At 32.3% G+C, this 27,142-nt stretch overlaps 1 protein-coding gene across 1 annotated transcript in view; it reads left to right on the forward strand.

The window, feature by feature from the left end:
• The first annotated feature begins 14,394 nt into the window (after positions 1–14,394).
• The window catches only part of LOC126746056 (protein-tyrosine sulfotransferase), a 95,203-nt gene continuing 82,455 nt past the window's right edge, over positions 14,395–27,142 (forward strand). Inside the window, exons 1-3 of the mRNA XM_050454153.1 lie at positions 14,395–14,587; positions 19,274–19,432; positions 19,515–19,696. Coding sequence (XP_050310110.1) covers positions 19,346–19,432; positions 19,515–19,696 — 269 coding nt within the window. The 5' untranslated portion in view covers positions 14,395–14,587; positions 19,274–19,345. The remainder of the gene's footprint in view (positions 14,588–19,273; positions 19,433–19,514; positions 19,697–27,142) is intronic.

Genomic DNA, 27,142 nt, shown 5'->3' on the forward strand with positions numbered 1-27,142 from the left:
TGTATTGAAAGGATAGTGACCTGTATGACTCTCCAGTTGCCAAGAACCTGCAATAAAAATATTGCGCATTAGTGTATTAAAAGTCTTCTTCCGATGACTTATTCTTGATTGGTTTTTGGATATGGAATGTAAAAATAGGTGGAAGTCTATAAGAGATTACTACCAAAGAAAGAGAAAGGACTACACCAAAGGCACGGGTACAGGATCTCAAAGAACAGATAACACTGAGAACTCATTCCTGAAGAAATTTAAACACCTTCGCTTTTTGGATTCTACATCATTGGATGAAAGAAGGTATTTACTCAAAACTTTAAAATCCCTCTGCTTTGATAGTGGGAAACAATTACATTTTTTTTATTCCAGCACAATAAGTAATACCCAAGATAGCATTCAACAAAATCGGATGTTTCGCAAGATGAAACACAATCTGAGCAGCTGGAAAAGGAAAACCATGAGGATGAAACCCAATGTGATATAGAAACAGCAATATCTGAACATACTGAAACCTCAAATAGTTGAAAGCGATGTAAGGATTCTGAGGAAATCAATATTGAAACTCCACAAAAAAAAGAAAACCACACATTTAAAAGACAAAAACATGATAGTTCTAAGCGAAATTAGAAAGGGACGAGAAGAAAGAACTGCTCTTTTACGCCATTTATTAGATAACGAGAAGACTGCAACCCAACCAACCGAGTCAATGGACCATGCAATAAATATGTTTTTTAATAGTGTGGCATCAACAGTTTCCAAATTTTCACCAATCAATAAAGCAAAAATCAAAGCCGAAATTATGTCTCTCGTTTCAAAATATGAAATTGATGAAATTACGCAACAAGAAATTGAATCCTTTACTAATAAACAATGGTCCAATACATCAGCGCACCAAGGATACTATTCCGAGTCAAATTCAAATTCAGCATCAGATGCCAATTTTCGCAGCCAGACTGCCGCATCTGGGGCCATCTCGAATGTTTTTTCAGAAGAACCACAGTATGAACTTTTATGAATATTGTTAAACATGCATTTAACATAAATAAGTTCTATAAATAAAGTAAAAGTGCTTTATATTACTTTTATCATTTACCTTAAAGTCAAGCTGAGTTTTTTTCTGGACTAATTGGATTTTGACGCCTGTTGTAAGGATGTTTGGTAATATCAGTTCTTATATAATCTAACACTAATTGGAATAATTCTGTGGATAGTCGAAAATATTCCCGAAATTTGTTGTCGTTTCCAAATAGTCTTTTTTCTATTGTTACTTTATAAGCCCCTTCCAAACATCTATTAGAAAACATTCGATATTCAGTTTTCTTTTGGCGACGACAACTAATTAAACTCAGAAGATCCAATTCATGTTCTTCTTCATCAATAAGCATCGCCAGCAAAATTTTTTTAGACGTTCTAACAAACCGTAGCTTTAGGTGAGAAAAACGCTATTTTCAGGCGATCCAAACACTATTTAGAAATTCATACGATGATATAGAAAATAGGTGAAAAAATCGAATTCTCATTTATATAACCCTATCTCATTCTGAAAATTAGAAGAGGATGGGTATAAAATGATGTTTTTCGGGTATAATTAGACACATTATGGGAGAAAAACACTATTTCCATGATCCAAGTTCAATTTTGAAAATGAAACGATGATATAGAAAATAGGTCGAAAAATCGAATTTTCATTTATTTATCGCAATCTCAGTCAAAAAATTAGAAGAGGATGTTAATAGAATGATGTTTGTCGGGTATAATGAGAAACCGGAGAAAAACACTGTTTCCAGGCTATCCAAACACTATTGATAAAATGAAAGATGATATAGAAAATAGGTGAAGAAATCGAATTTTTATTTATATATCCCTATCTCAATCTGAAAATTAGAAGAGGATGGGAATAAACTGGCGCATTAAAATAAATTTTCTCCTATTTCCACATAGTTTCTGTTTCCTATAAAAAAATTAAAAGTGATTTTTCATACAAATGCTTTCAATTTCTCTAATGATGTTTTATTATAAAAATTACGCTTTTTTATTTTTTATGGCTTTCCTATAACAAATAGAGAATTTCGCCTTAAGACTTTTTTAATTATTTCTACATGGTGAACGTTTAGCAAAAATAATTTTTTGAATCGGCTAACTTTTTAAAATTTTCATCTAGTTTTGGTTTAAAAATAAAAATCCCGATAACTTTTTTCTGGTTACTTTTTGTAGAAAATATGTGAAGTACTTTTAATTTTGGGCCTAGGAAAGACATCGATTGTGGTATTCAAAAAACAATTAAATTTTCGATACCTCTCGACAAAATTGCCCTTTTTGGATAATAGGTTTTTCGAGACTTTCTCCCATTGTATGGGAAATAAAGTTAAAACATCTTTTTAAAGATATAGGTCTTATTTTTTTCAAACAACTTTCATTTAAAGCAATTTATGTCACCTCGACAGTTTTCCTATACAAAAATAAAAGTAATTTTGTTAACAAATTCATTGGTCCTGCTCCTTTCAATTTCTGTAATACATGTGTTCTTATGGGAACTACATTGTTTATTTTTTTCTGGCTCCCCTATGGAAAATAAAGGATTCCGTAAAGATAATCCAAGGAGAGCGTTTTATTCATGGACCTTTTTGCAGATGACAGCATGCTGTTAGAAATTCTTCGGGAGAATCAAACGTGATCAACAGATCCGGTGAGGAATTTCTATTCAAAAATTCAGTGTTCTAAAAGCGGTATTAAAATGTATTTCCGGAACTTGCCATGGAAACTTTTGTACTTCCAGATAACGCAGTATTTTTTCCATTTTTAACTTTTAATAACTAAGAATTCTTAAAGCCTATGGGAAAATTGAAGAAATTTCAAAGAAAATGTCTGATAAATATTAAAAAAAGGGGAGAAACCACGTTTCGTGTAGATCATTCTTAGTATTACGCCATTGTGCCCCTAAGGGATTCAAAGTTTGCATTCAAGAAGGTTTCCTTTCAGGACCGCCTCCAATGGATTGCTACTTAATTAATATTTTTGAAAGGAAAATGTGCTTCTTAAGAAATTATCGCTCTTTTAATATGACTTTCACGAGCGGCATTTAATTGGCTTCATAGCAGTTATTAAATAAAACCAACTTTGAAAACGTAAAATCTATTTAAGTTGAAGCAATTAGGTAAGGAAACTGGCTTATTAAAATAAATGATGTGAAGCTTTCAAAAATATAGGGTTTCGATGGCCATTTATAAAGCTAAGCGAGAATTTTAAGGATGCCAAATAATTTAATTGATGTTTGCCAAGACATTTTGATAATTTGTAAGGTTTTAATGCTGGAAAGTGCCATATCGAGATAAATAAATTTCCAACCTTTGTAATTTTCAAAATCTTTGACATTATAACTAATAATTAAATAAATAGGACCAATAGCCATTTAAGTTATGCATCAAAATACCAAACATAGTAAATTATTATTGATTTCATCCCTCTTCAATAAAATATCCGAAATTAATATTCAGCGTGTGTTCCCGGACGAAATGCTGTGGAGCATCCAACGAGGGTTTGAAAGTGTTTTTAATAAATTCAAATCGAATTATGGGGAAGTAAAAATTGGTACTGCCAAGTTGAGATAGATTTGGGTCAGTGAGAGAGGCGTGCAAGGAATAATCACGCCGTAAATGACGACGGCCTCGTGTTATGTGGGTGGAAAGAAATAGTAGAGGCGTCCGAGATTTCCACAAAAAGTTTTGACTACTTAAAATCGTTTTCTCTGTTTTTGATCTGAAAAAAAATATTTTTTCATTGACAAGTGATACATTTTTTATATGAACAAATTGGCTACAAAAGACAGTTTTTCCATTCAATTCAAAGAAAGTCATGGTTTATTTTCCCCGGAAATCAGTGTCTAATTTTTTTAGGCAGACGATTTATTTCCACCTGAAAATTTGTTTCTTAGGGATTAAAAAATATCACATTTCTTTCATCTCTTCCTATGTCTGACCCATAAAAATTATTGCAACATCATCTGCAAAGCGTTTGAGCTAAAAGTTATGTGGAAAACGGTACCGAATGCCTTTGCTAAGTCCAAAGCACGCCTAGGAATATGGGTTCTAATATTTAATGCTATAGATTGTAAGTTTTTTTGAATATTAAACAAAATATATCTGAAGAAAGCTAAATCCAATTGTCATTAATTTCATGAAAAAACTATTAAGAAAATTGGAAGGATTTTCAAGGTTCAACCATTTGGAAGTCAGTTTTTCTTTAACAGCCCCAATCTGATAAAATATTTATGTCAGCAGTGATTTTCGACCAGACAAAACAAGTAAAAAAATTTGTTTCCGTCATGGAGGTAATAAAGTTTTTATGTCAACAGTAAGCTCGACAAAAAAATTCGACTATTCAATATCGGCTTTTCTCCATTATCATGATTTTCAAAAAAAAGATCGATCTGAACCACAACATATATTTATTTCAATAATGTGTCATAACATTTTTATCTCAATAGTGATTTCGAAGGTTCGACGACTTGGCATTCGTTTTTCCCTTAACTCGGCAGTGATTTTTGACTACTCGGCATTGATAAAAAGTTGTATTTTTCATTATGGCGATCACACTGCTAGAAATATTACGTGAGCAGTGATTTTTGACCAGGCAAAACAGATATTTTGTTTTCTTATGGTAGTGGTAAAGCTTTGATCTCAACAGTTATTCCAACAAAAGATTTGACTACTCGAAATCGGTTTTTTCGTTATCCATCTGAATCTGACCTAATATTTTATCGACGTGTGATAAAATTTTTATCTTAACTGTGATTTAAAAGGTTCGACGACTTGAAATTTATTTTTTCCTTAACATATTGAATTTGATGAAATATTTATCTCAGCATTGATTTTTGACTTAATAAAAGTTTTTTTTTATGCAGAACATACTGATAAAAATAGTATGTCAGCAGTGATTTTCGCCGATGGAAAACAGGCAAAAAATCGTTTTTTCCTTATGATAGTGGTTAAAGTTTTTTTTATCTTAGATAGAAAGGTTCGACGACTTAAAATTAATTTTTTCCTTTATCGATCTGAATCTGACCAAATATTTATTTTATTCGATGTGTGATAAATTTTTTATATCAACAGTGATTTAAAAGGTTCGACGCCTTGAAATTCATTTTTCACGTAGTAGTCTCAATCTGATAAAATATTTTTCTCAGCAGTGATTTTCGATGACTTGGAATTAAGAAAAGTTGTTTTTTTCGTTATGGCGAAAAAAATTTTAAAATCATTTTTCGCTTATGCTACTGTAGTGATGTATGAAGAAAATATTCTCCGATTTTTCATTGTTGACGATTTTCCATCACTATGCTAGTGATTAAGTTTTTATCTCAACAGTGATTTTGGCAAAAAAGTTCAACCGCTAGACATCGATCATTTTCACTTAGACGAAAATGTGATCTAGTCATTACACATAAATAAAATATCTGATAAAGTAGTTTCAATGTTATCTGCTTTATATAAAAACAGAGACCATTTATCAAAAAAAAAATTTCAAGTTTATAACGCCTTTTTTTACACATTTCATACAGTTTTTGCCTTTGTGGGTCACAAGTGGCGAATCTAATTTTAATAAAATTCAAGAACGATAAATAAAATTGCAAAAATAATATTTTAATTTTATTGGGTTCCTAGTTCCAAAACAATTTATTAAAAATTAAATTTGCATACAAAGAACAATCTTAGAAATAGAACAATACAAAACTAGTTTATAAATTTACTAATAATTTACAAAAATATAACATCAGTATTTTATTTTATTGTAATGTGCATAACTACCAAACAAAATATTTATCTCAACTATGATCATTATCTATTTCAATCTGAAAAGATACTCTTTTATTGACGTATAATTTTTTTTAAACAGTGATTTCGAAGGCTTAACGAACTGGAAATCGTTTTTCTCTTTATCAGCCTTAATTTAATAAAATATTTATCTGCATTGCCTAGTGTTTAAATCTTGCATTGATTTAAACACTAGGTAAGCTAGTAAACAAAATTGTAGACTCTGATCAGCTTGAACATTGACGTAGAGGTCTTCGAGTCCCAGAATCGTAAAAAATAAATTATTATCCGGCTCGGATTTTCAGAAGAATGGTAACCAGTAAAAAATTACTCTTATTGATAATTTTTTTTATCTAAAAACTGTGATATTGACTAATTTACAAGAGGCAAATAATTCAATAATGTACAACATGCTAAAGAACGAAAATTTCTTAGCTTCCAAGGGAAATATTTCATTGTGGACATAAATTGTAGTTCAAGGAGCCTTTTTGGAGGAATTTTACATATTAAGAATGACACGATTTAGAGCACTAGAAGCTGAAATATTTATTAGCGTACAAGAAGTAAATTATTCTGTTCTGTACAGGTTTGCCTGGAATAAAAACCTCAATATCTCAGCTACATCAAGTCACAGTCATCTTTGTCAAGGATTCTAATGGGATTTTAGTTTAGTTTAGTTTTTAGTTAGTTTTAGTGAAAATCACGCGATTTTGTCCACTAGAAACCGAGATATCCACTAGTGTATAAGATGTGATCATTTCGTTTAGTAGAGACTCTTTTATTGCATAATGTCCAATATCTCAGTTTTAATTAGAAATATTTTAATGGGATTTTCAATCACATTTGAAAGAACTGTCAATGAATTCGATTTTATAAGAGTCACACGATTTGAAGCGGTCCGAATCAGAGTATTTATCTTAACACTGATTCAAAGGCTTATAACAACCCGGATGTTACAGCTTGATATTAGTACATTATTTATTTTGCCAGTGATAATTTTTCCCTTATGGCCTTGGTAGTATTAAAAGATTTATATCAATTGTGATTTTGAAGATTTGACATCCTGGTGGTCGAATACGACTTAAGAAAAATGATTTTTTCTTTGGTATTCCTGAACTGATATAATATTTATTTCCACAATGATTTTAGACAATGTTTAATTAATAAAATATTTATTTCTGATTTTGATAATGAATTGAAATGTCTATTAAAGTGAACTTTCGAAACTAAACTTTTAAGGCGAAAATTCAACTCTGAGAGTATAAGAGCGCAAGCAGGAAATCTAATGGGTGCTACTGCCATTAAAGTTAAGCCAATTGGGTGAGGAAAGGAGAACTTTCTAAAATATACGGTTTGAATATCCTTTAATAATACTGCGGCCTCTGAGGAAGGTCGTTAAATTTTATGGTTGTTTTCTTTAAGGCGATACTAATGGTGGGTCATATCCATTTAAGTTATGCAGTAAAAAACTTAAATGGGGAATTTTATGTTGATGCTTATAAGATAAACCCTTCTTTACTCAATAAAAAGTCCCTAACAGTCATTATTTGCACCCATACTCCATAAACCGATTGACGTACAAAACAACATAAGCCATTTCATATTTTCACTTTTCTCCAAGTTTATTCGGTCCCATAGAAGGGTTTATTAAACCACCCTTAATAGGAACGTAGTTTTCGAAGATCGATGACGGGGTGCAGCCAGTGTTCTCGCTCTTTATGCCGACCTCAATGGGGTTGCAGATAGAGCGGCTTTGAGTGTAATATGTGAATCTTGACGCATCGACGGCCTCAATTTTACGCCGCGGGGGTTTTTCATTTAATTTTTTTTTGAGGGTAAAAGGGTTGTTTTGCTCGGCCGTCACTGGTTTATTTGACATCGCGATGTAAATGAGGGTCTATGGACCCTGCAATAACGCTCGTAAAAGTATACAAATGGTGTGTATTAGCATAAAATATATCATCCCTTTTGAGCGTGGATGTTTTTGTATTTTTTTCGGGGAGGCTCTTTTGATTCGACCTATTCAGTTTTTTTTAAGGACCCCAGATGCGAATTTTTTAGTTTAGTTTTACTCGTCTACGAAGAATGTTATTGTATAACCAAAAAAAAGAAGGACATGGCTTTGGGCTGTAATAGAGTTCGACTTAAATATTTATTTTTATTGTGTTAATTATTCAAGTGAAAATGATTTTGCCGTAGTTTTAATTCAAAATACCACATATAGGCATTAATTAGTTATTATATTATGTTATATAAACCACTTAAATATTGTTTTCGTATGGTGCTGTTCGTATTTAAATAATGTTATTGTGGTCTGGAACCCCAACAAAAATTCGGTTGGCTGTATGTCAGACAAGGCAACGGTATTTTTTTTTCTTTTCACGTTTTTGCAGGCACGTAGCTCTATAGATAATATACTGCCCTTCTACCTCTTCTTCTACGTCAAAAAGACACATATTTATTTAGTTTTGAGTTATTTCAATTTATCGGTTTTTTGTTACAGCACTCGGATTTATTTAATTTTTCAGATTTTATTTAAAAAGATATTTGTAGTTATGTGTATAACTATGGAACTACTTTGATATTGTAACTGTTAAAAAGTGATATTTTAATTAACATTGAGATACGTTAAGAAGGGTCTTGCATTTTGCATAGTGTCGGTGTCAGTTTGTTTGACGCGTTTATTTTTGTGTTTGTATCTACACATTTATTCAAATTTAGAATATTCAAATATGGTTTTTGTTTACGGCTTTTGTAATGCGAATGTTACAGCTGTTGCTTAAGAATACCGTTGACAATTTCCACAACGGAGAAATCCTGACAAAAACCTATTTATGATAGTTTTTAACAAACTTCACTAGACCCGAACTCCCCGAGCCCAGTACTAACATAACATATGAAGGAGCCATTCGACAAGGTTTAGAAGCAGTAGAAGATATTCTCGTTTGGTAGAAGGTGATGCAACGACGAGGCTCTAGCAATTATTTCACTCAATTGGTCATTTCATAGAAAAGAGTAATCAACACGCTCTACGAGCAAGGCCTATATCCATACCATGTACAGCGTTTACAGTACCTACAACCGAAAGATTATGTAAGGGTCTGCAATTTTGTGGTTGCATAAATAATAATCGTCCTGTTATATCGCGCATACTCTTTACCCATGAAGCAACATTCACCCGTGATGAGCAATCAATAATACTCACAACTCGCATGTATGATCAGACGAAAATCTACACGCAATAGTCGAAACTGATTTTTGGCGCACGTTTTTCGGTAAATGTATGGTCGACAGTTATTTAATTGGCCCACCCATCTTAGAAAATTGGCTACGTATCTAAAAACTACTTTTTTTTGCGAAATGAGTTAAAAGGATTATTAGAGGAAGTTCCTCTAAACATTAGAATGCAAACGTTTTATTAGCACGATGAAGCTTGTCAGATCAAGCAATGTTTGGACAAATGGTTTCCAGGACTATGGATTGGTCGTCGTGGTCCTATTAGTTGGATGCTTCAGGCCTCACACCACTGGACTATAAATGAGTTCATTAAGCTCGCTACAGACACTGTAAATCCCGACAAAAACCTACTAAGGAAACGATTTTAGAACGAAATCATTTGATAAGGAAAGGGATACAGGAGATTGAAGACCGAGAGTCATATAGAGAGCTAATTAAAAACCATCAACAGAAAACTCATTTTTATATCCCTATCTCAGTCTAGAAAGGATGGGAATAAACTAATGTTTTTCGGGTATAATTAGACATATTATGAGAGAAAAACACTATTTCCAGGCGATCCAAACACTATTTAAAAATGAAACGATGATATAGGAAATAGGTGGAAAAATCGGATTCTCATTTATATATCCCTGTCTCAATCTGAAAATTAGGAGAAGATGGGAATAAACTCATGCTTTGCAGGTATAATTAGACACATTACGGGAGAAAGACACTATTTCCAGGCGATCCAAACGCTACTTGGAAAATGAAGCAATGATATAGAAAATAGGTGTTAAAATCGAATTCTCATTTATATATCACTAGCTCAATTTGAAAATTAGAAGAGGATGGGAATAAAATGATATTTTTTGGGTATAATAAGACATATTACGAAAGAAAAACATTATTTCCAGGCGATCGAAACACTATATAGAAAATTAAATGATGATATAGAAAATAGGTCGAAAAATCGAATTCTCATTTATATATCCCTATCTTAGATGTAAGAACATAACTAATTTGGATGCACCTAAGCCCGTCTCCGCTTAAAATTATCAAAAATTCTAAAGGAAAAAGGCGCATCTTTGAGACCTGTTATATTGCCTTGGAAAATTGAGATACATCGTAGGTAGGATTTTTTGTTATGGTTTTAGATGCGCCTAAGTAATTCGCAATTTTTAGGTACATCTTTTTGCTAAGAAATTAAATTAAACATAGTATTTGAGGTCTTAATAACCATAATATATAAAACGACAAATTTTGAGATACGCCTTTTTGGCTTATGACAGCAATATAGGCCTATAGTGTTACTTGCTTGTTAAGAATATAAAATATATACAGATAATAGGTGGTACCGCTAGTAAACCTAGAAAGTGTCCATCTCAGTTTCCCTCAATTTTTCAGTTCTATTATTTCCAATAAAATCGCAGTTCCGTCACGTTTAAAATAATAAACAAAAGCCACGTCGTGTCACGGACGAGCGGAGCAAAACACTTTTCAAAAATTGATGAGACGGATCGAAAGTTGTGGTGCCGTCACGCGAGTTTTCCCCCCAATGCATTTCGAAAATCACTTTATTCGTCGCGGAACGATGCGCTCCATTTCTTCCGCGATCCCAGAATGATTCAGGACACCGTTTCGTAGGCAAATTAACTTGGATCGTCGATTTTTCTTTAGGCGAACTGGCATTTACGACAACGGGAAAGTTGCAAATTTTTAACACGTGTGTTGGTAAAGGTTAGGTCCAATTAAAATATAAATGATTTTAGTGAAAACCGCATTTAAATATCTTTAAAAGTAACGGAGTTATCAAAGAAATTAAGAATCGGCAGTTGTCGGTTTAAAGCGGAGATGGTCGGATGTATGCGGAATTAGCGGGGTGAGTACAGCCGAACAGTAGCGTTACCCACCGATTACTGCCGATTTTTAAATTAGTTTGATAACTCCTTTATTTGGAAAGATAGCAATGCGGTTTTCACTAAAAAAAATTGAATTTGATAAGATTTTAATTTTTCTAAGCATATTTTTCAGTTCAACTTAAAATGTTATGCTATGTTATGTAAATGAAAATGCATATTAATTAGTGAATAAGGGTGGATTTTTGTCTGGATTTTTAAACAAATTAGATACAAATTTAAAAGTCTACTATATCAAATTAATATGAATTTTAACACTAAACTCTTGCCATAAATATTTAATTTTTTCCAGTGAAAACTGCATTTAAATATCTTTAAAAGCAACAGAGTTATTAAAGTAGTTAACAATCGGCAGGAAGCGGAGATGGTCGGGTGTATGAAGAATTGAAGTGGCAAGTACGCCCGAGCACTGGCGTGACCCACCGATTATAACCGATTCCTAATTACTTTGATAGCTCTTTTATTTTAAAAGATATTTAAATGCAGTTTTCATTGGGTAAATTTACATTTTTCCACCTAGAGGGCAAACAATGAAAACCCACCATTATCCGTTTATTAATTACGTTTTCCGAATTATATTATCCTCATACATATTAATATCTAAAGTTTAAATTATGCAAAAATAAAACAGAAACCCTTCAAGGCTTCGCACACAAAGCAGCGAAGGTAAATAAATAACGAAATATGAACTGCTACACTCGAACAACACAGACACAAAATAAACACTCGAAATTGGCGCGCGTATTCGTATCGCATATACGGCAAAGCAGCAGCAGCAGCAGCAGTGGATTTTCTCTGATCATAATAATTATTCATGCTCGGATGAAACGCGATATACGCGAGCTCCATTCTCCGAAATCGCGTACACGACAAAGCGTTTTGTTCATCCGAACAATCCAGATTTAACCATAACTTGATGGCAAACGAATGCCTAAATAATGCGGTTTTTGGGAATTTCAACGCATTTGTAGGCGAATGTTTTACGTCAAGTGATGCTCGTGAACTTTTTATTTGGCTAACATATACTACACAACCGTGTATTTAATAGCATTTAAACAGTCACATCAAAGAGAACTTTTTATTGCATTGAGTCGTATGTTTTGGTTGGTGCAATCCCAAATGTTTGTCGGCAGGTGTCAGTACATCAAAAGAAGTTCCCGGATCACTCGTCCAGCACTACAGTCAGTAGCGCAGTTGTCTTTAAACAATGCTAGATTCAGAATATCTGTCCTCTCTTTCCAAAACAGTCATAACTATACCTATTGCACAAATGTTTGCCGTTTTCGATTCGTTCAAACTGGCATATGAGTTGATCGGGTATATCACGAACAGTCGAATACAGAACATTCGCAACAAATCTTTACAAACATTTGCAAACGACGCTCTTTATTTTTTAAATCAATAAAATTTCATCCTTTTTTAATATTTCATGACGTTTTTGACCTAAATCTGAACATTTATCGACTGTCCCCCGGCCATGTAATACGTTCGATATCTTTCGGAAGTATTATGCGGGGCCGCTGTTTACCGAACATTTCGGCTTCTATTTTGGCCCTTGAGCTTTTTCACATAATTTAAATTTTAAATTACATTTTATAGAGCGTACGGACCTCAAGAGTCCTTCGCCCAGGAGGGTATATCAAGACGATGTTTGTTATGAATTTAATATCGAATGTGGGGGCATATTGCACTTCTGGGCGGCCCTTTTTTGGTTAATATTCGTGCTTTGGTTTAACCGAGTTTAACCATTTGTTCGAATGATAGTTTCGATTTTTTTAATTTGGATTGACAAGATTTTGACACAATCAAAATGCGGAACGTCATTTACCAATAACAGGGCCGTAGCGCAGGTTTTAAACGTGAGGGGTGATTTCATTACAAGAGATTACGGATTGAATTTGCGGACTTCGTGGGTAATACATGGTAGAATAAAAACAACATTCGTGGGCTCACATTTTATAAAATAATTTTATTTGAACAATATTGAGTAATGAATCTATAACATATGTGTGCATTTAAAAACTGTATTCTAAAAATGAGAACTCCGAATACCGTGCTGGGTTGAATGGACATTGCTTGGATGAGGATACATCTGCATTGGTCGGAAAAGGTTGATATGGTCCAAGAGATCTTAGATATCGTCGCTTATTAACTGTTTTTTTATATGTTTGGACATTTTCTAGGGTTATGATAAAAAAAAACTGCGCTTCTGACGTGGGATTTTAGGGAGTTCAAGAGCTCATTACTTTCTTCGTTGTTCATGTTCATGAAAAACGTAGTCAAATTTGGCGCTACTCTGTTCTTTATTCTACTTAAGAACTGATTGACTTGTTCAGCATTTGTACCCAATTCTGCAACTTTGCCGGCAAAATTAATCCAAGTGAAATCTAGAGCAGCTTCGTCTTTTTATGATAATGAAGAACCGGATGTTAATGGAAGTAAATCTACTGAAGGTGGTTTCAATAATGAGAATGATTGTATTTGTGAAGATGAGATATGCGCATCATCTAACTGCTGGAGGGTAAGTTGAGTAGAAGCATCAGAAGTCTAGTCGATTAGCAGGAATTCGTATGAAGAATGTGTGATTTGATGTAGGTGACATAGTGAAAACGAGTCGAGTATGCAGTTTTCCTTTTAGAAGTCTTCGAATGGATTTAACGGAACCTTAACATATTTGACTTGAATCCTTGCAAATGCCTATTTATACATTTATTCAAATATAATAAATTTTTAAATCAGGAACATTTCTAAAAATTGAACCTCAATACTTATTCTTTATCATTTATTGCTTGGGAATTCGAAAAATATACGATTTTCTGTCCAATTACCGATTTTTGTGGTTTGAAGAATTGCAAGGTGGAATAAAAATTGCCATCACTTCGTATTACTCTATCATCTTGTGGTGATGTTCTCTTAGTCCTTAGGAATAGATAAAAGACAATGTGACTGAAAAGAACTTACAATTGAAATTTTGTTTTTTCTTAGTAGTTGAAAAGTAGAATATTAGAGAAGTATGCAGAGAACCATAAGAATAGAAATGGCCAAGGCGGAGCTAAGCGGAAATCTAAGGACCAACAAGTTATTTTTTTAGGGTTTGATTAATGAAAAAATATGTAAAAATAATGAAAAGATTTAGCTCTAAGTAACTGTATAATTCATATTCTTTGTTTCTTGTATCGGTAATGAGTGTTTGATACTGTGGGTAATTATTACGAATTTTTCGAAAAAAATATACTGTTCTTTATATCAAGAAATTATTTAGAGATGGTTGATTAAAATGTATACAGCAAGGACAGGTCATCTGAGGCTGATGTTTTCTTAATGGTAGAGGGCGTCTTGATAGCGGTACGTAAGTCCCTTATTAGCAAAGCATTACATGCTAGTAACATCATTGAACGTTTGTTTGTTCAGGTTGATTTCCATGGTAACCAGTTTATTTTAGCAACAGCCTATTTTCCTCCTCAAACAAAGTTTGACAAGTATATTGTGTTTTGTAATAACCTGGAAATACTCTCGAAGAGGTTTTCTAACAACAAGATCTGTGTTCAGGGAGATTTTAATCTTCCCCAAGCTCAGTGGTCCAGAGAAAAAGTTGCTTCAGTGACCCTTCCATCTCCATTGTCATCTCCTGATGAGATAGAGGAGATTCAGGTAATTTCACTTATGTGTTCCTACCATAATCTGTGTCAGTTGAACTTGATTAGAAATGATAAAATACTGGACTTGATGGACTGGATCCCAACCATCCTCCACTTACTTTTGCTCTTGAACTTGAAGCTCAGCATTTAATTAATGTTGAACTGACTGGCAATGGGTTTTATCGTGATTTCCATTCTATGGATGTTGACGCGGTGATGAATTTTCTTTCTCAGTTTCATTGGGATTCTTTGCTCATCTCCAAGTCTCTTGATGGCACATAAGAAATATCTTTCCACAGGTTCCTATATATTTAATTTTTCTATTAAGGTCAAGTTGTTAAGCTCTAAAGTTGTTACATAACCTATACTGAGTCATCTTTAGTGTGTTGATGATAGAAGAAAGAGTTCCAATATTCCATCTGTAGTTCACTACAGTGTTTTAAGGAATTCTTCTGGTAGCGAAACTGTCAACCTTTTTGCAGAGTATTTTGCCCAAGTCTATACTGATAAAGTATGTCCTACACTGGTTGATATCTGTTCTTTTGGTGATATGAACTTTTTAATGTTTTAATCATCAAATTGGATGTCAATAAGAAACCGGGTTCTGATGGCCTTCTTCTAGTCTTGCTTAGTCACTTTAACTTTATTCTGGCACGTCCACGTTTTGTTATATTTTAGTATTCTCTTAAACTTTGTAGTAAGTATATTAACCTAAGTATATTACCCTCATACTGGAAATCCAGTTTTATTATATCTGCTTCTAAGTCTTGGAATAATTCCGATGTCTTCAATTCTAGACTAATTAGTACTTTAATCTGTATTCCAATGTTCTTTGAGAACTTGGTCTGTGACTGGATGTTTGCTTATTTAATGGGCTTTATAGACCGGCAATTTGGGTTTATCAAACAGCGTTCAACGGAGCTAAACATTTACCGATTTTTTAATTAGAGCTATGAAGGGGGCTGTCAAGTATAGGATGTCCCATTTTGGATACATCTTCGTTATTTTTAGAGATAGAGAGTTGCGGTTTTCACGATACTGTGCTACTTTTTTTATAAAACTAAAGATGCTGTTAACAAAATTTTCATAGCTCTTTTATTTTTTAAGATACAGGGCATTTTTGAAATTTTTGCATTTTGGGACCCCCCTTGTATCTCCGTTATTTTTAAAGTTTTTGTAAAAGTAAAAACGGATTCCTATAGATTTTTTTTCGTATAATCTAGTGGTATAGATATATTTTTTTTGATTAATAGTTTTTGAGTTATAACCCAAACTTATGTTTTTTTTAATAGAACAAACACCCTATATATTTATAAAATTGGCCTTTTTTTACCTTTTTAAAAATAAATAACCGTTTGGCCTTATTTTCAAAAATTCGCAAATAACTAACAATTTTCTAAATTAAATGCATAATTTAATAGTAGGCAATGAATAACAATAATAGACAAATAAGAAGTTACAAATTAATAACGACGAATGGGGAATTGCATCTTTCTTATTTTTTTTGTAATAAAGGAACATAAAAAACAAATATCTAAATTTAATAAACGCTATAAGAAAACAACCATATAACAAAACATCATTTTTACAATATTGTTCAAAGTGTTCAAAATGACCACCATCTTCTCTGATACAAAATTGGCACATCTTTGTAACCCTTTAAATAGCATTCAAAATAATAATTTGTCTCCTTCTTAATTTTTGAAATGCTAAATGAATTGCGTCTTGAAGTTCTATTGGATTATTGCATTGTCTTTTATACACTTGATCTTGTATATACCCCGATAAAAAAAAGATCTAAAATCGAGAGATCTGGGGACCGTGGAGGCCATCTAACAGGTCCGTTGGTAGCTTTCCATCTTTGAGCAAAGTTATTTTCAAGAAATGCCCTTACTAGCCCAGAGTTATTACTTGGGGCACCATCTTGTTGTAGATAGACAGCGTTATATTGGGCTAAAGGGATATTTTCCAGGAGTTCTGGAATAACTTCCTCAAGTATGTGTTGGCACCTACGTGCTGTAAGACCCCTTCAAAAATTTGGTATACTATATTTGTTTTGCCTTTCTTCCCTATTTTCTTTATTGTATGCTTTAGGACGCGGCTGAACAAAAGATCCGTGCTCAAGTAATTTGTCCTTTAAACGAGCAAATATACCAAAAAACGGTTGCCTTCTCTCTGGATATCTAACAAGCATAAAACTACAACATTAGAAATTAGTAGGTAGTCATATAACGGCTTCTAACTTACCTATGGAAATATAGTTCAGAAGCTTCTTCAGCATTTTCATTGCTTTGTATAAAACATACCAGCATATCATATTTTTCATAATTTTCAAATGCTGTCGTTTTTTTGGCAAAATTCACAAATAATGAAAATCAATATTTTCGCTATTCATTCAAAAACAAAGAAATGTCAATCAAAACCCGAAGATAGTTGACATTAATTTATTTATTTATTTATTTATTAACGGTATCCACCAATTTTACAAAAATAAAATAACACAAAAGATACTAATTTTAATTCAACTTAAACTTAAATATTTTATAACTTAAGTAATTTTGAAAATAAGTCCATACTGTTATATATTTTTAAAAAGGTAAAAAAGGCCAATATTATGAACTATAAATATACAGGGTGTTCCGTTAACGTTTGTTAATGTTTAAGGTGTTCCGTTAAAAAAACATAAGTTTACGTTATAAGTCAGAAACTATTATTAAAAAAAAATATCTATGCCACTAGATTTTAAGGAAAAAAATCTATAAGAATAAGTTTATACTTTTACAAAAACTTTAAAAATAACGGAGATACGACGGGGGTCCCAAAATGCAAAAATTTCAAATATGCCCTGTACCTTAAAAAATAAAAGAGCTATGAAAATTTTGTTAACAGCATCTTTAGTTTTACGAAAAAGTAGCACAGTGTCGCCAAAAACCGCAACTCTGTATCTCTAAAAATAACGGAGATATCCCGCAATGCCCTATATACCGATTTTTCAAAGTGCTTTGACTCAGTCAACCATGAGATTTTAATACATAATTTAATGATTGGGTGTTCATGGTAGTCTTTTAAATTTGTTAAAGACCTGCCCTATCTAAAAGAGTTCAAATAGTGGGTATTTTGGGTCATCAGTCCTTGGGCTATTTAACAGTATATCTTTTCGCTTTCTTAATTCTCACTTTTTAATGTTTGCTAATGATTTAAAGTTTTAAATGAAAGTTCATCATGATATGGCTGATTGATTGAAACTCCAGTGAGATTTGGATCGTTTTGCAAATTGGTGTGATCTCAATGACATCGTTTGGTCGCGGTAGAAGCCTAATCCATTATATAATAATAATAATAATAATAATAATAATAATAATAATAACGTTTATTAATTCCCAATACAATTTACAATTCAATATTTACATTGCTGTAAAAGAAATAATAATAATATAATTGTGTGGGATTAAATGGCCTAATTTTCAGCATCCTAACAATTACGTAGGGGCTGTTGAAGCCACGAAGTAAACTGTTTATTTATTTATTTATAATTATATACATATATAAGAATATATTTACCAAATAAAGAGGGAGAAAGAGAGAGAGAGAACAGTAAGAGAGATCGAAAGAAAAGAAGGCATAAAAAAGATAAAAGAAGAGATGACACTTTAAATGCAGCGTTACGTCACATATTGTTTAATTAAATAGGTTACATATTAAACAAACATTTTTTGCCAAATTGAATTTTTGAATGAGCGGACTGACAATGTTAAATCACTAATTTTATACTTATTTATCAGCTTGGCATCATTATATAAAAAAGATGATTTAAAAATTTCCTTATCATGTCTTGAAATGTCAACAAGATATCTTTGTCTTAGGTTTACATGAAGTTCTTAGTTTAATTTTATTAAAGAGGTAGTGAGGGGTGCGATTTTTTAAAATTTTATAATAAAAAGAAACTGAATGTCGCTCTCTACGTGTTGCCATATCTAACCATTTTACATCTTTAAGCTTATAAGTAATGCTGTTGCGTCTTTGTATACCAAAAATAAATCTTAGACAGGAGCTTTGAACAAAAATGCTTGAATTCGACGTTTTGTTGGCAATCAAGCAAGGCATGGGCCATAAATTGAGTCACAAAAGTTAAAGTGAGATAATACTAAGGATTCGCATAATGTTTTTTTGTTGTTTGATTTAAATAATGTCTGTGTGGATAAAGCATTTTTAGGGTTGAATAGGCTATTTCAAGTTTTGTAGTGATGTGTTCTTTAAATCGTAATTTATGATCTATAATTAGACCCAAGTAAATATCTACATCAGAGGATTCTCTGTCCCAAGGATTTTGGGGTTGTTCTTGATGAACAGTTATGTTATGTTCCTCATATCTCCTCAGCTGTCGCTACAAATGTTGGGTCAAATAAAATGAATAAATTGCTCCAATTGTGTAATAAAATTTCCTTTATCCCGCATAGCTACGTCACTGAGTTAATTTGTCAGTGTCAACGATAATGAATGACTAGTTAACCCCTAAGTACATTAACGATGTTTACTAAATAAATACTATCACAACTTAAGTCACTTTTACTTAAAATGAATATCTATTTTTCTCATCCAAGGGTAATTGTTTCAATAAACTATCCAAAAACAGGCAAAATTTCCTCACTTGCACCGATTTTCTCTTGTAGTTCTAATTGTCTGTCTTTGTTTCCTTCAGGTTCACTCTGTTCTAAGATTGACCAAATCGGCAAGGGAAGAAAAGGATGACGTGACCTCACTGAAGCCCAACATGCAACTCTCGAGGCCGATGCGGGGAAATCTCCGGAAAGCCGCCGGTCTCTTTTGCTGCGTGGTCGTCCTCTACTTTACTGTACAGGTATCATTTTAAAATAGATTTAAAAAAATACACTATAGAACCCAAAAAAAAAAGAGGCCACAGTTCGGACACTTTCTTCAAGGTATTCATCAGCGATACACGCAAACAGCCCCAAATGGTCAACGCGCAGCAAAGATACGTTATCGGCAATGACAATAAAGTGTATGAGTACAACCGGGATATGCCGCTGATCTTCATTGGGGGTGTCCCGAGGTCTGGTACGACGTTGATGAGGGCCATGCTGGATGCCCATCCTGAAGTGCGGTAAGTAAAAGAGATTATTCCATTTGAAAAAAATAAGATATGGTTGTTTACATTTTTTGGTTTTGGATAGAGTATTATCAAATTCTCATAGGACCATAAAGTAATTGTAAGTATGCACTAAAAACCTACAAAAGATTTGGCTTGTAGGATTCCAAATGAGTGAATTATTTTTGTTTTTGTGGAGACGTGCAAACGTCGATTTTTTGATAAAATATTAAATATCATTTCATAAACGGGTAAATTTTGGTATAGACGATGCTTGATAAAATGTATGCAGAATTTTTAAAGCTATCCAAAAATGCAATTAAATATAGGGTGTTCCATTTAAATTAAAAAAGTTGTGTATGATATCACATTTATGAATCACCCTGTATATCCAAAAATATTTTTATGTTATGCACCCTAGACAGTAAAGTAACTTTGTATAAAATTTTTTTTTGTATTACTGTATAAGGAGCTATCGTCCATTATCGCACTAATGGGACACCCTGTATAGACAAAAAAAAATAATTTAAAAAACTCGCCCTATATGCAGCTTACGCCGGCAATAAATCAGTTAAGATACCATAACCTACGTGGGAGCATCTTTGTGTACGAAATGTGAAAAACGTTCATCCACTAAATAATTTTTAAAGCCAGAACGTGCCCCTTTTGCCCGATAGGAAACCGTTTAAAGGTTACGAAGGCCCCTAGGGTCGTTTAAATTCCCATTTTACGTCAAACCTGTTAAATATTATTCGCGATTTTTTTTTTAATTTAATCTTTCTTGGAGCGTGTCTCGTAAATCTCCCTTTATCCCTTATTAAAGTAAGTCTGCTTTAGGGTGAATATATATGTGTATATTCTCGTTAATTATAATATGACACATTTTATATCCTCCCGCTACATAAGGCTTAATAAAGCAGCGTGGTTTTGGATTATCTCTTTTGGTTTTGAAGTTCTCCCTGATAATATATTAATGTACTAAAAAGGGATCTCCTGGGAAAGTAGGTTTCATTATTTTGAATTTACGTGCAGGCAATTATTTATTTATTAGGGAAAACTACCGCCAGGAATACACGCTTTTTGCACCCTTGTTTTATGCAGTATTGCAATAATTACATGCTATTTATGGAAATACTTGCTTCATATTGTAACAAGTTTTGTTTATTTTATAATTAAGATTTTAGTTATAATAATAATGATAAAGAAAGCTTTGTTGTTTCAACAAGTTATATTGTTGTAAATTAGGCACAAGCTAAAAAAATTTCTCATGAAAAAGATAGTAATAAAAACGCATGTTTCGTTTCAAAGTTATCGTCAGTTTTGCACTATCCTTATCTGGTGCATTCGTCAATTTATAAAACAGCCTTTACTTAAAAATCTGTTGAAGATAGATGAAATGTGTCTTATAGTTTCTTCAGGGTACATTGGGTTCTATGGTTTTTACGGAAAATGGGATAATAACCGAGATATAAGAATTTTAAAATTATCAAATGTTACTAAACTATTTTTTTGACCGCCCAGGTATCGGAAAAATAAAGCAGGAAAACGATTATTAGATAGTACGCTTTATTATGAAAGAGAAAATAATAAAATCACTTGTTCCTTTTAAAATAGCATTATTCCTTGTTAAAGTCACATTTTAAGGATTTTTTTTTTATAAAAATCTACATTTTTTGTTGTTTAATTTATTTTTTAAAAAATTGTAAAAACTTTATTTATTTTTGTAATTAACTTGGTTTAGTAAAAAATGCTGTTTACTCCTCATTACTTTTTTTTCTAATTAAATTTCAGTTCTCAAAAAGACCATATAAGTTTGGTTGTATGTATAGGAAATTGCTGAAATTCGGATTTTTTTACTTTTTTTGACATCTGTCACGTTTTGTCAAGGCGACGTCAAAAATCACAGGCTCCAAAGGCTTTATTACACTGACTTACATACATACTCTATTACACACTAGGATTTTTGTGTAAGTTTTTGGGTTACTTCTGATATATGACGTAATTCTTATAAAGACACCTCTTAACATAAAGAACTGAAAAAGTTACAAAAACGAAAGTAAGAAATGATCAGTGACCTTATATCATTTTTTATATAAACTTAGTTCTTACACTGTAAGAAATTCACCCAGCACAAAACCACTTCCTTTCAACTTTCTTTTTGCACCTTAGAACATTGAAAGGCTAGAATTAGCATTGCCATGGAACTATAGGCCGTTTGTTTGCTTGCAGCATCTGTGATGCAATGATGCCAAATGCTTATGTAGAAATAACAAAAAAACACTTTCAAACATCATAAACATTTTTGACAGGCACAAAAGAATACTACTCTTCCCCCTTCAATAAAATATGAAGCATTTTTTGAAATCAAATGTGATAAGATCAATGTGATAAATCAATATTCAAAGTTGAATGAATGTAGATAACGTATATTAGAGAAAAGTGCAACAACATCGCAACGCCGCTCGATCTCATTGTTGATGCTACCGACACAAGGAACCTTTACCAGTGACGTCGTCAAAAAATATTTACATCATTTATATTTATCAATAATAGAATATGATTTAAATATCAACCATATTACGTTTTATGAACTGTACATGCGTTTTTTTTAACGCACTTTATTAGAGTAAATGTTTAACTTAATCTATCTAATAAAAAGCGTTTTTATGGAAATTAAATATTTTATAATTATTATAGATTTATTAATAATTCAACATTTTAATAAGCCATTTTTCTGTCCAAACAACAAAAAAACATAAAATAAGTCCTGTTAATAAAACCATTGACACTATTATAAATAGATAAGTGTATTCAAAATAATATTTTCAGTTTAAAAATACAAAGAATCTTGTACTTCACACACAGTTCACATTCAAATTTTTATTTATATGATTCTCTATTCTACGTTTATGAGAATGGTTCTCCCTTGATATGATGTTATCACAATAATGGTATTTACTTGTAAAAAAATCGGTTGGAATCGCCTTTTTTCCATGGTGCGGCAAAAACTGCACAAGTTTTTCCCATCGTAAGAGTTCACAAAAACACTCAAATGAATCCCTTAATTTCCTTTTTCAACCAAAAACTAAAGAAAAAATACAGAACTTTATCATTAAATAAAATTTGCGGTGTTGCCAGTCCAAAGTTTTGTTGCTATAAGTCGATTTTCTTGATCTTTACATATGGATTACGTCTTGTACTTATTAACAACTTTCAAAGAAAGAACACTTAAAAATTTCAAAAGCTTAATATATTTAGCAAAAATTTGGAGATCCAATGTACGTAGGCCACGAACTTAATAAATACACCTGGACTGCCAATCCATTGAAAAATAAATGACCACTGCTAGGTGGACGCCATTTTGCGTGATTGTCTCCTTTTGATGTTGGGCACTCTTGATAAATTTCAGTGGGGCCAATTTTAGGGAAACAAAACTATTGCAGTTTTTGGGAAGTAATATTTACAGAAGCAAAATAGAAAACTACATTTAGTTAAGACTCCTTATACCATAAAAATGATGGTGTTTATTTACATTTACATCATTTTGTTTTTATTATACCCCTTTCAACAATCCTGATCTCTGGCACATATGCTTGAATTTAGAATATGGTTTAAAAACATTATCAATGAAAATGATTAGATTGTAATGAACGACATAAAATAATGTATCTGAAAATTATGTAACACAAATGAACTAACCAATACATATATAAAATAAGTTTTAATATTTAAATAAAATTATAAAAAGGAAAATTGGTAATTAAAGAGAGAGAGAAAGAGAAGCTCGTAAATGTTCACAGCAACTCAAGTGGAATGGACAAGGAAGAGGTATAGAGAAAAATGGTATTGATGTTTCAAAATTTCTGTTTACTGGTAACTAGTCTCGCAACCTTCCAGAACATATACAATTTCCTTCTACAAATTCATATTTTAAAGATATAAATTTAAGGCATTTTAAATTTAAGGTACGTTCGTTAAATTTTAAACTAAGATTTTATACAATATACAATGTGATTTCATTATTTATGATTTAAGAAAGTGCACGAAACTATACGAGTCACGACTTTTTCTATTTAAGTTCAGACAGGTCACACGTCAAATGTCAGCGTCGCCAACTTCATTTCCTTGGCAACACTGAAAATGTTCAGAGTGACCAACATCAAAAGGACAGACCAGGCAGCGGTTATTTTTGGTCATGGTGCACTAGCAATTCAGGTATCTTTATAATTTCACTCACGACGTAGGCACCTTACTCAGATGGCGCCATCTTCTTCCCTACTTTGCTGTTAATTATATTATTGCTGTTAAGATAAATTCAGCTAAATTAATATTTATTCTTTAAACACATTTTAATGGAAATTCAGTGTAACTAAAAACAACAACGAATAACTCCGGTAATTTATTTAACAAACTTTTCTATAGCCGGAAGGCACCGGAGGGCCTCGGCTTCGGCTCTCCTAAAATAACATTTCCATTATTGAATCGGAAAAAAGCGCTCGTCTGTTAAACTCGCCCGCTTTTCCAAATGAAGAATTGTAACGCTGATTTCCCCCCTTTCTCTCCCTGCCACCGTGGGGCAAAACAAACTCGCCCAATTTTCCCCGGGAATCTTCTGTACGTTTTTTTTTCATCCCATTCGACGCTTGTCCCTAATCAGATTTCACTTTGCGCGTTTTCCGCGGTAAATCCGGTTTTAAAATTGTGCTTCTCGTAGGACTTTTATTAATGCAGAAACGAACTTTGCAGATTTATTAAAGAAGATGTATCAATGAGCCGACCTAATCCATTAAACAACAAAAAAAGTGCAGCCACTTTTTAGGGACGAGCGAAAAAATCCAATTTTCATCCACTGTCGGGATTTATTCAAAAACAAACTCCATCAGCCAACGACAAACTTATAATTGAATATAAATTTTAATAGTGACTGAAAGTGTACTTTTTGCTAGCAAGGGAAAGTCATTATAGTTCCTAATTGAACTTTTCACGGGACGCTTTGGCCAATGAGAAAGTTAGTTAGAGTCCACTTTGATTTTGATGCTGAAAATTCATTTAGAAAAGTTTAGTATGTGAAGTCTTTTGTTCCCCTAAAAAAACTTCCCCTAGTAAACTTTTCTTTGTTACGTTGAATGGATTTTTTCCTTAATCTGGAAATTGTTTTTATCATTGTCAATTCATTGTTTTTTCAAATCAAATTCAAACCAAAACATGCTTTATTATAATGCAATATAAAGTTTTGTGGACAAAGCTTCCTATGTTTTCCACTTTAAGGGAAAATATTTTGTACATATCATCTTTGCAATTTCAATCCCCTCGTTGAAATTGCAAAGGGGTGAGTTTTAATCCCAAAATCTTAAATGGGATTAGGAGTCACGGGATTATTTGAAAGGTTAATTACTTAAACCTTATTTTACCGGCAATTAATTAAACTCTCCTTTAAAAGCATTTTTTTTTAAATTGTATGCTAGAAAAAAAAATAATTAAAAAATGATTTCTCTTTAATAAAAATTCATCACTTAAAGGGTAACTAAATAGTGATTAAAAGGGACCTAATCTAAAAAGTAATAATAAGTAGGAAATAAGAATAAAATACTAAAAGGAGAAATATCAAAAAAGGCAAAGATCATAAATATACAGGGTGTCCATTTAATATCGCGGACTCGATTGTGCCTAAATCTTGAAACAGACAAAACCTTTAATAGAGGAAATGTTAATGGAGTTAGAGGGGCTACTTTTAAAAAATAGTTTAGTGGATACAGGACGTCCCTAAAAAGCGTGGGATATATTTGGTGTAAATGGAACTACCCATATTTTTTTTTCCAAAATGGGAGCCTCAGAGGAACCCTGATAACTGATTACACCAAAATGTATGTAAACTAACTTAGTATTTATGTAATAGGGTCGATATGCCTTAATGATAAACAACGTGATATAGACTTTTCAGTTTTCGTGGACATTTCTTAATAAAACTCCATATTCATATAAAATAACGTCGCATTGCATCTCGTTTGATTGTGCAACATTAAAAATCAAATATATTACGTCTTAAGGCTCGTCCTTGTAGCTGGCTTACCTTTGAAAATCAAAGAGAGTACGCGCTCTTTGTTTACGTCTCAATTTGGTAAATTGAGCGTCTATCTCGCCCAAGGCCGGCTCATTTGCTATGCAAACCAATTTAACGAAATACCCAAACAGGTTGTTTATGTTGACGTCGGGCGTCGCGACGCGTCCACGAATCGATGTTTACATATCAAGGAATATCGGGTTTAATAGAAACTAGGGATATAAAAGGAGTTTTTAAGAGAATTTCTTTATTTGTTGCATGCCCGACTAGTCCTCTGGAGTATAGGGTCTTAAATAAGGATTTCTGTATTAAAAAAAAGTTAGGATATTGAAATTCGGAATTTACCATTAAATTAGTTAAAAGAGGTTAGCCGAAAAAGAGCAAACCATGTCGATATAAGAAGGTTTTCTTATGCAAATATTTTTCTTTTACAGCACATTTTATTTAAAATATCAGTAATTTCGCTTACAAAAATATTTGCTAAAATATTTTCATCCGCACTGATTCGCCCATTCAGTCTCAAAACTATAATTTTGTAGTCTATCTATACTATATTTTTTCACAGTTCTATGATAAGTGACTATATCACAGTCATCAATCATTCTTTCTTCAGGGTAAGTAGACAGTGGTCGCCAATTTTGAGGATTAAGGGTAACATATGATAATTTATTATCATTCATAATATCAATGTAATCAATTAGGGTTTTGCGCCTATCAGTAATATGCGTGGGGGTTATTAACAATTTTATAAAAAACTTTAAAAGGATCTGATAAATCAAAATTAAAATCCCTTATTATTATGTTAATACCCTCAAACACAGTGATCGGGATAACTACCAAAATATTAAACTCTGCTACACATGATTTTGCACAACTTTTAAGAAATTTTTAATGTCGCTTTTTATTAAAACCATTACTCCTTTAGTTCTTCTATTATTTGTGACGCACTGTTCAATCCATCGATGTTTAACTCACAAAGTTCAATTTTCGCCCAAACATGAGTCAGATAAGAATAAATGTTTTGGTTGCCAATTATTTATATAAACATATTTATTTTATCCTTAATATTTAAAAATGTCTCACAATTAAACTATGTAATACTATTTAAGAAAATATATTTTTTGGCATGTTTTCCATCCTCTTCAGTGTTTCACATTGATTTATATCCCAAGTGACGTGATCGATATTTAAAGACATCTCTTCCTTCTCCTTAATATCATGTTCTTCACTACATTTAGCACCGATTTTTTCTTGATGATATTCTTTGCTGAAATGGCCAAATTGACAACAGGTTAAAATTATTCTTTTTATCACCCTATATTCATTTTTAACCCCTACGTGTGCTATTCAGGTTATTTGGTTTGAATATATATTATACTTTTAAATAAGATGGAAAAAGT

Source organism: Anthonomus grandis, chromosome 17, assembly GCF_022605725.1.
Source record: "Anthonomus grandis grandis chromosome 17, icAntGran1.3, whole genome shotgun sequence".
Classification (NCBI taxonomy): Eukaryota; Metazoa; Arthropoda; class Insecta; order Coleoptera; family Curculionidae; genus Anthonomus; species Anthonomus grandis.